The following is a 15,851-nucleotide window of genomic DNA, read 5'->3' on the forward strand; positions in this document are numbered from 1 at the left end:
TTCTGAAACTTTTCATCATGGGTCAACTAAATTCAATCCATCACTATGCTCCGTGGGTGAAGAAAAACAATAGAGCTAGCACGATGAATGAATTGACGCTCACAGAATTTGTTCACTTACAACGGCACTGAATGTGGGAATACTTTTACTTTTATTTTTCCAAGTCACATGACCAGTCATATGACTATTTACTTTACTTTACATTTTCAACTTTTCATAGTCACATGACCAGTCATGTGACACATCACCTGACCAGTGTCTAGGCTCACCATGTGACTGGTCACATGCTAAACATCGGACTTTAAACTATATTTACAACTGTACAGTACCTCATGTATTTTAGTATATATACAGGAGCAATACATGGGGAAGGACTCAGCAAGTCCTCCTGTTGTCTACCAACAACTAACTTGTTGAATCCTAATGGGTAACCACTCCCACCTCTTCCTCTTCTTTTGAGTATTGTTTTCATTGTGCTCTAGTGCCCCAAGACTGTGTCTTGTTGGTGTTGTCACACATTTTGGATGGAAAGGTCAAGATACGGCCACATAAATTTAGTTGCCGAGAGCTTCTTCTGACGGCAATAGCAATTAGGATATGAAAACCTTGTGAGTACCAATGTCATAATCAAAGATCTTGGGTTTATAACCATCATAAATCCCCAGGTTATGTCAGCTTCAAGGGGATCTCAATACACGTCAAGTCCGCACCAAACATAAAGACCCTTGCAGGTCGGGCAGGTATTTTGGAAAATGCAGCAAGGCATGAAATAGAGTATCAATAATATTACAGTGACCCTGACCCGGAGTGTTACAATAACACAATTTTCGGACCTTTCCTTTAATTTTCATTCTCCACTTTAACCTTTTACTATAGTTCACACTCCGTGCCATACAGCACTTTCCTTTTTTGTTCTAACTCCACCTTCTCGCGCAGCGCTGCCTTTATTCTTCTTTTAGACTCAAACTCTCTCACACAGTGGAGCTGGTTACACGGGCTGCGCCCTCTAACATCATCAGCCACTGCCTTTATCAACTGTACAGTACATAGGTACAAACACTCTGTATTAGTATAAATACCCCAATAGATCAAGGAGACTCCTCAGCAAGTCCTCCTGTTGTTAACCAACATACTCTCTGCAGCCTAAGGGGTAACCACTCCCCATTCACTACCTTTATAGTGTGTTCCTGTGTGCGCCAGAGTAACTAACTCCTGGTTGTTACACAGAGCCAGATTACAAGGAACCTAGCAAAGACGGTGTTAACTATGCCTTGTACCATCCAGGAGACTCTGATATTGAATTAGAGTCTGGCCATACCAGTGCAATGTCTGTAACAACCAAGAGTTTCTTACTCTGGCGCACAACTTGGACAAACAAAAGAGAAGAGAGAAAGGGATCACCCCTCAGGTTTCAACGGGTTTGTTGTGCTAGACAACAGGAGGACTCGCTGAGTCCTTCCCCATGTATTGCTCCTGTATATATTGTGACAACACCAACAAGACACAACCTTGGGGCACTGGAGCACAATGAAAACAATACTCAAAAGAAGAGGAAGAGGTGGGAGTGGTTACCCATTAGGATTCAACAAGTTAGTTGTTGGTAGACAACAGGAGGACTTGCTGAGTCCTTCCCCATGTATTGCTCCTGTATATATACTAAAATACATGAGGTACTGTACAGTTGTAAATAAAGTTTAAAGTCCGATGTCTAGCATCTGACTGGTCACATGATGTGTCTAGACACTGGTCAGGTGATGTGTCACATGACTGGTCATGTGACTATGAAAAGTTGAAAATGTAAAGTAAAGTAAATGGTCACTTGGAAAATGAAAAGTAAAAGTACAAAAAGTGAAGCATAAGTAGGTGCTGGTATGTCAATTGTAACATATATACTAAAATACATGAGATACTGTACAGTTGTAAATAAAGTTTAAAGTCTGATGTCTGGCATGTGACCGGTCACATGGTGAGCCTAGACACTGGTCATGTGACTATGAAAAGTCGAAAATGTAAAGTAAAGTAAATGGTCACATGACTGGTCATGTGACTTGGAAAAATAAAAGTAAAAGTACGAAAAAAGTGAAGTGTAAGTAGGTGCTGGTACATCAATTGTAACACGTCTGAGGAAGAATATATTTCAGGAGATGAACCTGAATGCTATGTGCCTGCACATTGATTAGTGAGCGTTACATATCGGTATGAGGCTAATAGCAGCACTGTACTTACAGAAATATTATTTCAGCTTTTCTTGTTTGCCTGTAATCACTTTCTTAGGCTGTAATCTGTGTTGTCACATCGAGAACGACCTAGAAAAGAATCAATGCATAATGAATGTTGAGGGATATGAAATCAAATATCGTCAAGTGTGATCTATTTTTTCAATGTGGTCAAAATCTGTAAGTCGGTCAACATATTCCGGGTCGTACTGGTCAGCAGATGCATGGTGCTGTCTGTTCTCATGGGAGAAACTCAAGGAGTGAAGTGAGAACCGCTTATTGCTGTTCCTTTTGATGAGGTATATCTGGCTGTTTTACGAGTCAAGTTCCTGTCGCAAATTTTTGGATAGGACTGATACATATGATCAGTGTAATGTTACAATTAACATACCAGCACCTACTTGCGCTTTACTTTTGTACTTCTACTTTTATTTTCCAAGTCACATAACCAGTCATGTGACCATTTACTTTACTTTTCATTTTCGGATCTTTCCTTTAAATTTCATTCTCCACTTTAACCTTGTACTGTAGTTTTCACACTGTGCCATGTGGCACTTCCCTTTTTAGTTCAAACTCCAGCTTTCTCGCGTGGTGCTGCCTTTATTCTTATTTTAAATACAAGTATCTCACGCAGTGGAGCTGGTCACACGGGCTAGGCCCCATGACATCATCAGCCACTGTCTCTATCAACTGTATAGTACACATGTACAAATAACCCTGTAGTAGTATATATACCCCAATAGATCCAGGAGACTCCTCAGCGAGTCCTCCTGTTGTATACCAACTAACTCTCTGAATTCTAAGGGGTAACCACTCCCTCACCATCTTTCTCTATAGTGTGTTCCTGTGTGCGCCAGAGTAAATCTTGGTTGTTACATGTAAACGCTAATGAGTTATTAAATACTGTCCTTACTTGCTCCATAGACATTTTACAGACAGACAACATGTTCATAGAGTTTTTAGGTACAAGATTGATAAAGGGGTATGACAAATTATGACATTTGTTTATAGTATGAGAAAACATGCATTGGCCAGGGCTTGAACCTGGGACTCCAGCTTTCATGGTCTGGTGCTTTACCAACTAAGCTACCAAGGCGTACTTGGAAAGCATACTGATTGGTTGCATGCCCAGAAGGTCCAGAATCACTGTACACGGGTGCGGATCCCATTGTGTGATAGGGTAGATATTCCTCGACCCATCACAATTGAAATACCGTGAAAGTTGTTTGATGCCCTTTGAGAATGAAGTACTACAGTTTATCGTGACTTAATGATAGGCCACTAAGTCAATGGCTAGCATAGGTACATATGAGCATAGCGGTACGTGCTCGAGAAATTGGGCCCACCATAAATATATTCCAGCGAACATATTTTGATGATCCTCGCTAATCCTATAGTTTAGTGAATTTCCTGGTTTGAAGGAGCCTTGGAGCAAGAAAGTCGGCGCACATTACAATCCTGCTGATATATTCCCGCCCCCAGGTATCCAGTGAACCATTGAATGGACGAGATGAAACCAACGGTTAGTATCTAGCATAATGGAAGGTGAAGTGTGACAAACTAGTTATCCTGAATTATCTCGCACCCCCTGCAGCACTGCCTACCTTGCGTCCAGTAGGCCATCCACTGGTATAGTACGGCAGATTCATGCACGCGTCACTATAGCTAAGATCACACAGAGCATGATATAAGTATGATTTTGTGTATGATGAGTAAAGAAAACGAAGCCATTCAACAAGGCAAAACAAGCCGAACGACTTGAAGCGAGCCCGGCCACTACTGCCACTGGCAACACCTCATCGTTTATAAACACTCGACTACTAACAATCATGCTCATGCAAGATGGCGACCCTCACTTTCAAGCTTCCTGACTGTGAAATCTGCCACCATCCCTCTGACATAGTCCTTCAGCAAGCTCAGTAAGGTCTACAATTCCTTTCTCGTTTGACCATTAACCAGACATTGTCAAGTGGGTAATACCTTGTTTTATTGGGGTTATTTTCAAATAACCAAGACAAAACGCCATAGGACGTTTTCTGCAAGCTTTAAGACGGGAAGCACGCATCTACAGTATTGGGCTATGCCAAGTACCATCAATTACTGTGTCATCTTCCAAGTTTCCTAAATCATATTTCGACTCATCATTCCCAGTATCCGAGTCTGGCAGATATTTGCAGAAGTGTGATATACACGTTCCTGTTATCCTTAGACTTGTACCTTGCATATCGATGTCAACTCAACGCGACAGCTCGCCACTCTTTTGTTCTCGATTCGCATTATCGTGCTGTTTGTCGTTGCTATCGCGTGAACCCTTGTTCGGTCGAGGTTCTCGATGGCATACCCATAACCGTCCAGCGAGCGTCAGAATACGAAGGCTCCCGGGTTAACTCTGTGCCCATGTACCAGAACGCCACAATATTTCTATACTTGTACAGACTGTCTGTCTTCCTAGGAGGTAACGTATCTGCGCATCCGAGTTACTATCAAGTCTCGGTGACAGATATGGCATCTTGCACGGCGGCGCTAATTCTGCTGTCAAAAGAAAGACAATGCGCTCTCGCAAGATCGTCGTGGGCGTTTAACCGGTTCCCTCCTTTCATCTCAACACTTTTCGTTTCGACTCTCGGTACCGCACCTTTTGATCTCCACGGTCGCAATTTTCATGGTCTTCGTCTTGCTCATTTGAGCACAAACGTCAGTGCATCAAGAACGAGCCGGCTTTTCACGGCCTTCGTATAGTAATCCCCGTCTCGAGGTTCCAAAAGAAGTTTCCCCCATCCCGTCAATCATATATGCCAGGATGATCGCTATATTTGATCACTATGACGCATGACGGGCATTTGGTCATTAACTCACTGTTACTCATTGTATCGGGTTTCGGGGAACCGAACAGCCTACCGAGTACAGTAGTCCTACTTGGAGGTTCCAGCTACATATAGAAATAACCACCTTCACCCAGACTTTGAAGCTGGGAATGATTTCAAGTCACTCTGAAGCTTGAGTTAAGGTATCCCAGTACTACGCAAGGTATTTGAGCCTCGTCATTGTTCGGTTAAGTCGTACATTTGTGATATTACACCTAGTCAATACCTTCTGAGCCTGCGAACTTGTCGAATTAAAAACCTGCCTGCCTAGCTGCTCTCTCTGCTAAGCTACCCCTTGCTTCCCAAGCTCTCACATGTGTCCCATGGCCTGCGTCCTCTTCTGTATCCTCTGGAATGCCCCACCCACCGCCACCAGGTGTCTCGATCAATAATCTGTCCCCCTTTCCCATGAAAACAGTCGCCTTTCCCCCGATATTGATGTACCTGGGATCCAAGTTTTCGTCGTCCTCGCGGCCCTCTGGAATGTCCTTATCTTCCTTGCGCTGTTTCTTAACCCATGTGTTGCGCCCCATAGCGGCAGGCTCACCGCCCTCCATGCCGTATGGTTGACGAGTTCTCCGCTTCATCGAGCACAAGTACATCAGCATAGCCAAATCAAATTTGCAGTTGATTGCGCTCACCTCGGACAAGATGGATACCTGAAGCTGTTGAAGCACCTCGAATTCCCGTATGACGCCATCACCACCGTGCCATTTCCCTTGACCTGCAGAGCCAGGACGTAAACCGAAACGATGAAGCAGCACAGGGTATCGCCGCTCGAGAATTTCGACGTCGCCGATGCGCGTGTTGGTGATATGTGTGTGGACACCCGAGGTTCCGTGCCATCCTGGTCCGGCACCCGATCCTCCTGCAATGGTCTACGTGATAATGAGTGTGATGCAAGAGATCGTTGGTAGAAGATGCACTCACTTCATAGTATCCCCAACCAGCGGTATTCACGCCATTCTTATCTTTTCCACCCGTACCGAATGTCAGATTACTTTGTATCGTAGACGTCAGCAGCTCAGTATCAGTAAAAGTGCATTTCCAGCTTACTTTGTACACCCTTGGCTTGCTGCGCATGCATGGAAGGCTTTCAGCACTACATCCACGATCCGCTGAGAGGTAAGTACATTGCCACCACATACAGCAGCCGTTCTGGATGGTGACAACAGCGATTTCTCCGGAATCTTAACTGCATTTGGCAAAGATTATCAGATATAAAGCGTTCGCATCATCGAGGTGCATAGACGCACTTTCTAGCGGGACTAAGCATCCTGCGTTCAGTGGGATGTCTACATCTAACATGGAACGCATGCAGTAGATCACGGCAGAGTGGACAACTGATATAGGAGAGTTGAGGTTCCCGCGCACTTCGCAGCCTGTGCCTTCGAAATCGAGTACTGCAGACCCATCTTCCTCGTTGATCTCAACCTTCAGTTGTATCTGTATAATCATCCAAGAGTGTTAGTGGCTATTTTCCTCCCGAACGAAGGAGGTTTTACTGGTGATCCGTCGTCTAGGTAGTCCACAGACTCGAGAACGTTCGTTCCAGCACGTTTTGCTACGTCGCGGAGGAGATTTCTGACAGAACGTTCGGCGTTCGCCCGAATGTGATACATATACTCCTGTACAGTCTCCAAGCCATAATCGTCCACAACTGCTTCGTATAAGAAGTGTAAATGTATCGATCAAAATGAGGACTCAACTTGCTTGGATTAATTGTACACCTTTATGATTAGCTGCGATTTGCTATTCATTACAATATTTCGTCAGAATGAACAAGGAAGCATAATTACTTGAATAAAAACATCCATACCGCTTTCAAATCACTCTCGACATCCTTAATGTTCCTGCAACCAGAGCTACCAGGATATTGGCTGGGTTTATCAACCATATACTCATACAGCCCCTTTTTATCAAACATGCCATTATTGACAATTTTGAAGCTAACGATCTCTGCACCCTCCTCGAAAATATTGACAGACGTTGGTGGCATTGAGCCTGGAAGAATACCACCAATATCTGCGTGGTGGCCCCGTGAAGCGGTGAAGAAGATGATCTCATTGGACTTGGCTTCAAAAACGGGCGTGATGATGGTTATGTCTGGTAGGTGTCTTGTATGCAGTTCACCTTCGCATTAAAAATGGAGGGAAAATAGCTTAATGCAATTGTACGCACGATCCACCTGCATGCGGGGAGTTTGTCATGAGGACGTCTCCCTGCTTTAACTCCTTCCCGTAAAGTTTCATCTGGTACTTCACGGCGCTGCATTTCGGCACGAACGTTCATGATTAGCAATATGATGGTAAACAGTGGTTTATCAATGTAAGACATAATGAATATTGGAAGCAAGGTTTCTTACAAACTCATTGAGCCCAAGTGAATGGGAATGAAAGGTGCATTTGCTACGAGATCGCCGTCGGGAGCGAAGAGTGCACAAGAGAAGTCAAGGCGCTCTTTGATATTGGTGCTGATAGACGTCTGTTGCAAAGATCGGCCCATTGCCTCGGCAACGCTCATGAAACGATTTGCAAAGAGCGTTAGGAGAATTGGATCAGGTCCTTTGGGTGCTTTTGTCGTCGGGTCTGTCATCTTGAAAGAACAGAAGTTCGATATTGGGATTTATGTCTTCGAAGGTTACCTGTTCTAAGCCTTTGCAGCACATACAGCCAATTATTAGTTAATGGACCTAGAGATAAGCCCCAGCACATCATAATTACTTTGTAGTTTTTATTTAACCTTCGCAGCAATAAATGCGGGAGAACAACAAGAACAGAGTCGACGATAACACAGCGATAACAGTCACAATGACCGGGCCGGCTACCCGTGTGCTGCTTAGGTGAGATTTGCCACGGTCGTCGACGCGTCAAACGCTAGCTAGACATCTTTCAAGTCGCGGTGCACGACGAGCAAAGGCACACCCCTGAAGGGCCTGAACTAGGTATTGGCTATACGCGTTGCGCATTCAAATCCAAGTTCCCTTTACTGCTTTCTCTATTAACATGTCGACCGAAAGCTCCTTAAATGAAATCATTGCCTCCCAGGATGAACTCATTCGAGAGGCTGCGCTCGCTCTGCCACACGAATTTTCTAGATGCACATATTCTTTGGGTCCTATACGCCAGGCTGTCTATCTCTGTATCACTTGTGCTTCTCCTCGCGGTATATGCTCTTCATGTTCCATCGCTTGCCACACAGATCATGAACAGATTGAACTCTTTCCGAAACGCAACTTCCGCTGCGATTGTCCTACCTCAACCATCACACATTCGTGCACTCTTCATAAATCACTCGAAGAAGAGAATAGTAGTAATGAGTATGGCCAGAATTACCAAGGGGTGTTCTGTCGCTGTGGAAGGCCGTATGATGTCAAGACAGAGCGAGAAACGATGATACAGTGTCTTTCATGTGAAGTACGTTTAGCATCTGATGCTAAATGCTCTTGACAGCTCATTAATGCGCTCATTATCAATCCAGGACTGGTTTCATGAATCTTGTCTTAACCTTCGTGAACGTCCATCTTCACGAGAACCTTCACCAGAGCCAGCTACAAATACCGAAGCTCAAGACGAAGATGATGGCCTCTCGGATGCGTCTTCACCTAACCTTCCTCCTCCCCTTATTTCCGCATCTGACTATGATTCATTCATTTGCTCTTCGTGTGTCTCTTCAATCGACACTCTGAAACGATATGCGGGAACCCCAGGCGTCCTAATGGTTGTCCGCGATGAGGATACCGCTCCTTGGAAGATGATCGGTGGGCATTCTACCGATGATACTTTGGAGAATGGATCTTCTCTGGACGTCGATGATACTGGGTCGACAAGTGCTAGTGTAGGTACTAAACGACCTCGCTCAGCGTCACTTTCAAACGACTCTGTTACAAAAAAACCACGCACTTCGCCATCACCGGCTTTGCCTACATCCTGTCTTGCACCTCCTTGCAATCCGGTTGCCACAAAAGTGTTTGAAGGTCGTACGTCGACAAATATCGACTCTTCTTTAGGTACTGGTGATATATTTCTAACCGAGGGTTGGAGAGAACGTTGGTGTCGGTGTAGCTGCGTGAGTTGATCGAGCGTTCTTTTCATACGAACTCCAGAGTGATAGTCTTGATAGTGTCTTCCGTCGCTCGAATCCCATCCGTATCTTCTGGAGGAAGAAGAAACATACGAGCCTCCTGAAGATCCAGACTCTGGTATCAAGTTTCCTGTCTATAATTTCATACGCAAGCTCACGTACCGTATCTTATTTTACTTTTCAGGTTTATCTCTCGAGGAGCTTGGCATGAGAGCTTTGGAACGTCTCCCACGTGACCGCGCAATTGATGGGATACGTGCGTTCAATGATATGAGGTACGTTACTCGTTTATTCGAAAACACTTGGCTAACTCTCCCTACAGAGACGATCTCATCAAGTACCTCAGGCCGTTTGCGCAGCAGGGGAAAGTTGTAAATGATGCTGATGTGAAATCATTCTTCGAAACACTCAAGGAATCTACGAGACATGGTCGAGAATAGAACGACGTAAGTCTTCACACCCACTATTTTAGGCGGGACTCACGATGCATCGCGATGATGATTGTGAATGTGAATTGTGGCAGTTATGTATTAGTGAGCTATTTTTTTTATATGATGCAGTCCCCGACGGTCTCACCGACCATTCATGGAAAGTAGTCAGTGTACAAGTTTCTTTTCCATATGGAGTTGATTATAGCCCGATGTTTATGGACTATATGTGTGGGGTATCAATAGTATCAATATACTTACATTCCGGCACAAGCACTCCGCAAAGTTTAGTCAGCTGTCCGTCCACACGGAAAGTCTTCCTACATTCCACTGGTGACACATCGATGGTTGTCAGCTCATTTCCATGGTGGATACCTCTCCAGATAACATAAGAATGTCTATGCGAGCTGGATGATGAGTAACGTCACGATTATCTCATTTGCATTGCAGAAGACGCTATTTTCTAATTTATCTATCAGTGTGATCCAGAAGCCATTCAAATCCTGCTTTTCTCCCTCACTTGTCCTTTTGGCCTGATTTTTCTTATCAATGCAGAGTTAGCAGAGAGAATCCGAACTCTGATCGGAGTGAAGAGGATGCTCAGTTCTTCCTACAATGTTTATCTTTTTTCAGGTGTGACTTCTTCATGAGGCGTATCGAGAATGAGCAATCTAAACCTCACGAATGATCATATCACCTCGATTTGGATCCGTCCGTGTCCTCCGGTTCTTCCTCTTTTCCAATAGGGCCACTATGCCTTCAATCTACACGACATGTTTATGGCATGACTGCTTCTCGACGAGAAAGGTACTCCCGCCCTAATTGAGGTTCTTCGTTCTGCCAGTGGTCTTCATTCAAAAGTCTCCAAAGTTCTGCCCGATGATGCCCGAGATCTTACATCTATTGAGCGGTTACCTAAGGGCACTGCGGAGTACAGTTTAGGAAGCTTATCTTCTCTATACTCTTTGCAGTAGTTCGTCGCTCGCAATGTCAAGTTTCAATTGAGACTAGTCTTCACCTTAGTATATGTGCAGGGTCATCATAGTCATGACGAACCGGGGGAGTAATAGCTAGTTTTGAATTTGCATTTCATTTTATCGTAATTCAGCTTTGCTTTGGAGCTAGTACTTGTTTGACCCCGGTGTCAATACCTTCTCATCATCCCGTGTTGCTCGCAGTTTTTCCCGTATTAATCCGGCTCATTAAATGTTGGGCCGTGTGTGAGCCCGGTGAACGTTGAACACCGGCCGGAGCCGCCAAAACACTTGTTGCTGTTCATGATCGCATACGTGAGTGTCCAAAGTTTGGCAGATTATATCTGTTTAACGGTTGTCGTTCTTTTTTTTCTGAAAATCAGCTCATGTGAATTAGTCCGGCTCCACTACGTACTTGATGGGACGCAAGGTACTTCGTCTACTTTGGCCTCTGCTTCCTTGCTATCTATACCCTAACAGTCACCCGATTTCACACCCATCGAGATCAGTGGAAGTCACGCAACACATCTTTGGTGTATTCTTGATGCCCGCGGTGCACATGGGTGTTCTCTGTCATAGGTAGGCGATGTAACGACGTACGTCGGAAGATGGAGTTTGATTGTATATTGGCATCGACATGAGTAGGCGGTGTGACGACGTGCGTCGAAAGATGGAGCTTGTCAATGGTTGTATATTGCCATTGACGCAGTTGACAGTGAAACGAGTTGCGTGTCGCACCTGTCAAAGTCACGCAATACGTCGTTTGCGTATGTTTGAAGGGCCCACGGGCATATAGCGTTCTCTGTCATAGTAGCCGATGCGACGACGTATGTGCATAGTCGAAAGATGGAGTTTGGTTGTAGATTGCCATGCCATTGGCATAGTTGACAGTGGAACGCGTTGCGCGTTGCATTAGAGTCCTGCACATCTGGCTATATTGAATTTGCGCACCTACGCTAGGTGAGTATCCACACAACTAACTACTCACGATGATAGCAGGGCCAATGCTGAGACAATGACTCAGACAACTGACCCGCCTGCTTTAATATCCAGTATGGACTAGCAGCACAACATGCGGATACAGGCGATTCGTGCAGCTACTCTCATGATCATAGGACTGTCGTATTTGCATCTCTACCAGCACCCAGCAACGGGAAAATAGGCGCTCCGAGCCAAAGCACGGCGCTCTCCTTCCATAAGAGGCAACCAAAGTAGTCGGGCGCGATGGCAAGCCAGTCGATGTCAGAAAGGACGATGCGTCCTCGTACTTCGGTATTACTTTGCAGTGTCGCGAAACAGAATAAAAGGTATCCAGGAAGGATGTGTAGGCAGGAGCAACTTTTCGATTCATCGGAAAAAGTCGCCTTCGCCTGTCATATATCATAGTGCACTTTCGGCAGTGCCCCTATCGTGTCAAGCTGGAGTCAACTTATGATACATGCCCATTTCTGTCGATGAAGCATGCCTTGTATCGGTCGTCATGGAAGGCGTAGTCTATGGTGAGTTGATCTACATTTTGGGACGTGGCTGGATTTAACATACCAATTTTCGTTCACCAACAAACCACAAAGCCATATCTATCGTCTTACTAGCATTAGCAATGCGGACCCTGACTTTCAAAGGAAAGCCCCTGTTCATTTTCATCGTATCAGTGACCCTATTTGTCCTGAGCTCAGCGGTGAGTGTCTAGGGATATCATCTGTGATCAAGCACTAAACTGACTGTCACTCAGCACTTGATCCTGAATGCTGTTCACGTAGGCACATGTTGCAAGGAAGATGATACTAGTAAATGCAACAGTGTACTATCGCACAGGATCTACACTGCAAAATACGCCATCTATGTCGCCCAGACATGCGCTGCTGATGGTTTTGTGGTATGTTCATTTGTTTCGCACATGCATACTCCAGTTGTAAGCCTCATCCGAGTCATATGCAGATATGGCGCTCCCGTTTATTCAGCCGTACGTGTATCATTGCAGTGCCGGCCCTCTTATGGGTCGCCAGCTTTGGTAAGTCCCCCCTTTGTTTTATGCTGAAGGCACGCAGAGCTTAACATTCGAGGAAAGTAGCGGTGGGCATCACAGGGACATGTTTCATCTCAAAAGCCGAACCAAACATCTCGGCCATCTTCTCCTCGCCGTGTAGGCCCTGGATGATATGCTTCTACGTCCTCACATACTCCTCCCACTTTTCCGGCACAGGTCAGTACAGTCCCCCCCCCATCCCAGGCTGCCATGCCATGCCGTTATTTTTGCCGTTCATGACTCAAAACCTAGTTTGTTCTTGACAGCCATTCTGATCATCCGAGTCTGGTCGCTCTTCCATCCGCGCACCAACCTCTTCGAGGCGAGCCGGAAGTTGTGTAGGCGCGTGGTGATGCTGCTCACGGGCGCGCACGGGCTGTACGCCATCACGATCATCGCCCTCCTCGTGTGTTACCTCTGCAGGACGCTCGGCCAGGTGGTCGTGGCGGATATGGTGAGCGAGGGTGTTTTACTTTCTCATTCAAGTTTCGATGGTCGGTTGCTCAATTCAGCTTTGGGAGCAGGCGGTTCCGATCATCTCCATTGCGCACTGCATGACCGCCATCCCCGGATCGTCGCAGCAAGAGGCAGCATCAAAAGGCATCGCGCCGCATTATCGAGTTTCGCGAGATGCCGAGGTAAAAGACGATCTTGGGTCTACACCGACAGCGGTCGTGATGCATTCTTTCCACTTCTCCGACTTTACCATGTCAGCCCGCCTCAATCTAGACGAGAAGGGCGAACGGACCGTGACGACGCAAGGGGTGTAGGTGCCGGCCACCTGCACTGGGAACTTGGCAGGTTGTGTGTATGTGTAGATAGGTGCTGTGTTTGTATGTACATAAGATGGGAGTGTACGATTGGTTGTCGCTAGTTGTAGCCATATTGCAGGGATGTGTCGTTTGTATATGATTGTGCATAGCCTATTTCAGCCTTCCCAAGCTTTCCCAACTGTGTCTTTTAGAGTGGCGCGGGTATGTTTTGAGCCTCATCCAATTGATGCAAGTTCCTTCTTCCAAGTTCACGTCCATGTGTCATATATTTTCTGGGTTTGACTTGGCTCGCCAAAGATGAAGATAAAGATAAAATTGAAGATAAAATTAGAGACAAACTGGGGTATGGCATTAGCATTGACGTCAACGGTCGCTCCCAGGATCTTACAGCCAGAACACGTTCGAGGTGGATGGGACGGGTTATGACCGCCGCCCCTTCTCCTTCTCGTATCTTCCCGTCCGTCCTTCGTCTTCCACCCGTAGCTTCTGCACCTCAGGCTTCCTGCCTTCTACTTCCGCCGTCCACACACCTTCTCCGAGTCGGAACACCCCATCAACGAATTTGTTATACCTTACCTATACTAAGGCTGGCATTGGCTCTGCCCATTGGCCACTGGTTTGTTATTTGGGCATTTGGTCATTTGTCATTTGTCGTTTGGAAAGGGGCTATAGCGTACTAAACACGCGTGAGGGTGAGTGAGGTGAGTGATCGTGATGCTGCATGTACGTGTCATGTTGTCGGCATCCAGCCAGGCCTATAATATCTCGTACTAAACGCGTACTAAACACGCGTGGGGTGGCAGTGAGTAAGGGGGATGAGGTACTGTATGTGTATGTATGTATGTATGTATGTGAATACGTGATGCAAAGTGGACATTCGATCACCGATGGACGGCTATGATATCACGTTATATCATGATGAGAAGGGCGGGAAGGGGGGAAAGCCTTCGGGCACAAAGGGGCAAGGGCGGGAATTCGAAGGCGGGCCAATAAGGCAAGGGCAAAAAATGAAAGGGCCCTCGGGGAACGTTTGAAAATGCCGGTGGTGCCAGGGAGTAGTGGATTGGATGCGGTTCAAGTAAGTCGCCGGCCCCCCTGCTAAAGTGGTCCAAGTACCAAGTGGCTCTCGTCATGATCGTGATCATCGCGATCGCGATCGCGTTCTCGTGCGTACGTACGTACGTATCGGTATGTATGCATGTAGTATGGGATGGGCTGGATGGGCTGGATGGGCTGGGACTAGTCGGTGTGATGATGCATTTCAGTGGCGCGTGCGTTTTAGTGAATGGCTGCGTTTGAGTGGACAGGCGTGTAGTTTAGTGGGCGGATGGAGTGATGGCATGCATGAATGAAACGCGGATGGTGAGACTGTAACGTTGTGAGACGTTGTGAGACTCTGGTTAGTAGACGGGTGCATTCCAGTGAATGGGTGCATTTTAGTGGACAGGTACGTTTAGGACGGACGGCATGAATGGATGCAGATGGTGAGACGTGGTGAGACGTTGTGCGACTCTGGCTGAGAGAGCAAGACTGAGATGCAGACTAGCCTAAAGTCACGGTGTCTTCCGAATCTCTTTCGATGCATCACGGGCGTGAATCAAAAATCAAGAAAGAAAAAGTAATAAGTAATAAGTCAAGGTCAAGCAATAAAATGTGGCAGAAAGCAATCCAAAAAGAAAAAGAAAAAAAAAGGCGCGTGTCCGTTCGTCGTTATTCAATGGCTCAATAAATCAAACATCAAACATCAATAAATCAAACTAATCAATACTCATCGTACAAGTGCGTGATGGGAGCGTGATGGGGGGCTCGGGGCAGCATGTAAGTAGCACGTAGCACATAGATAGAGGGGGTAGCATTAATGCGAATTCGTGTGGCGGGGGTACAGGGGGCAATGGTGTCCGAAATCAATAAGTAATAAAAAGTTTAATAAAAAAGAGCAAACGAAAAGAAACGAAAAAAGAAAAAACCATAACCATAACCATGCACGACGGAATAAATACCAAATACCAAATACCAATACTATAGCCCCCCCGAGTATGTGGGATATGTGGGGAAGGGGCTTTGTGACAGTGTTACAGTGTGATGGGCGCGTTAATGGAGGTGCTCCTTCCTTTCATTCTCTCGCGTTCTCCTTCGCCGCTTCGCTTCGCTGCGTGATGGGCTTCGTGAGTTCGTTCGTCGCGACGACTCACCCTCCTTCCCTTCCCTTGCGTCACTTCCGTTCTTCCCCAGTCCGTAGTCTCCTCACCCCCGGGCCCCTCGCCCCGCCGCGCCGAAAAAAGGCAAGGGAAAATAGCCTTGGGAAGGGCGAGAGGCAGGCCTGCCAGTAATAGCCGTCTAGCGACGCGTCTTTCTCCGTGCCCATCGAGTCCATGAGATCTTACGCGGGGCAGGGCGTCTCGAGTGGGACGAGGGAAAGCAAGAAAGCAGGGAAGGAAGCACCACCAACACGATCACGATCAGCATCCACCACGCTCACACCGCATC

At 46.3% G+C, this 15,851-nt stretch overlaps 6 protein-coding genes across 6 annotated transcripts; 3 read left to right on the forward strand and 3 right to left on the reverse strand.

Annotated features, from left to right (window-relative positions):
* Positions 1-3,143: 3,143 nt before the first annotated feature.
* Positions 3,144-3,701, reverse strand: SERLADRAFT_478393 (uncharacterized protein; the record flags this gene model as incomplete). The annotated part of the gene is made up of 3 exons (XM_007323280.1): positions 3,144-3,509; positions 3,563-3,607; positions 3,666-3,701. The coding sequence occupies one exon, from the start codon at positions 3,383-3,385 to the stop codon at positions 3,209-3,211; it is 177 nt and encodes a 58-aa protein (XP_007323342.1).
* Positions 3,702-5,215: 1,514 nt separating this feature from the next.
* On the reverse strand, positions 5,216-7,752 carry SERLADRAFT_478399 (uncharacterized protein; the record flags this gene model as incomplete). Its single annotated transcript, XM_007323281.1, has 10 exons — positions 5,216-5,661; positions 5,722-5,958; positions 6,011-6,080; positions 6,137-6,275; positions 6,337-6,526; positions 6,586-6,740; positions 6,790-6,832; positions 6,900-7,197; positions 7,262-7,348; positions 7,446-7,752. 10 exons carry the CDS (start codon positions 7,673-7,675, stop codon positions 5,332-5,334), a joined length of 1,779 nt encoding a protein of 592 aa, XP_007323343.1.
* Positions 7,753-7,980: 228 nt separating this feature from the next.
* Positions 7,981-9,603, forward strand: SERLADRAFT_453235 (uncharacterized protein; the record flags this gene model as incomplete). Its single annotated transcript, XM_007323282.1, has 5 exons — positions 7,981-8,496; positions 8,561-9,148; positions 9,203-9,281; positions 9,348-9,438; positions 9,486-9,603. The coding sequence occupies 5 exons, from the start codon at positions 8,086-8,088 to the stop codon at positions 9,601-9,603; spliced, it is 1,287 nt and encodes a 428-aa protein (XP_007323344.1).
* Positions 9,604-11,070: 1,467 nt separating this feature from the next.
* On the reverse strand, positions 11,071-11,367 carry SERLADRAFT_401236 (uncharacterized protein; the record flags this gene model as incomplete). The annotated part of the gene is made up of 2 exons (XM_007323283.1): positions 11,071-11,135; positions 11,166-11,367. Coding segments are annotated over 2 exons (267 nt in total), but the record flags the coding sequence as incomplete, so codon positions are not given.
* Positions 11,368-12,045: 678 nt separating this feature from the next.
* SERLADRAFT_442726 (uncharacterized protein) lies at positions 12,046-13,361 on the forward strand (the record flags this gene model as incomplete). The annotated part of the gene is made up of 7 exons (XM_007323284.1): positions 12,046-12,064; positions 12,158-12,243; positions 12,298-12,441; positions 12,504-12,576; positions 12,637-12,768; positions 12,858-13,045; positions 13,104-13,361. 7 exons carry the CDS (start codon positions 12,046-12,048, stop codon positions 13,359-13,361), a joined length of 900 nt encoding a protein of 299 aa, XP_007323346.1.
* Positions 13,362-15,098: 1,737 nt separating this feature from the next.
* SERLADRAFT_478401 (uncharacterized protein) lies at positions 15,099-15,623 on the forward strand (the record flags this gene model as incomplete). Its single annotated transcript, XM_007323285.1, has 1 exon — positions 15,099-15,623. A coding segment is annotated over one exon (222 nt), but the record flags the coding sequence as incomplete, so codon positions are not given.
* Positions 15,624-15,851: the final 228 nt, after the last annotated feature.

The sequence above is a fragment of the Serpula lacrymans genome (genome assembly GCF_000218685.1).
Source record: "Serpula lacrymans var. lacrymans S7.9 unplaced genomic scaffold SERLAscaffold_15, whole genome shotgun sequence".
NCBI lineage: Eukaryota > Fungi > Basidiomycota > Agaricomycetes > Boletales > Serpulaceae > Serpula > Serpula lacrymans.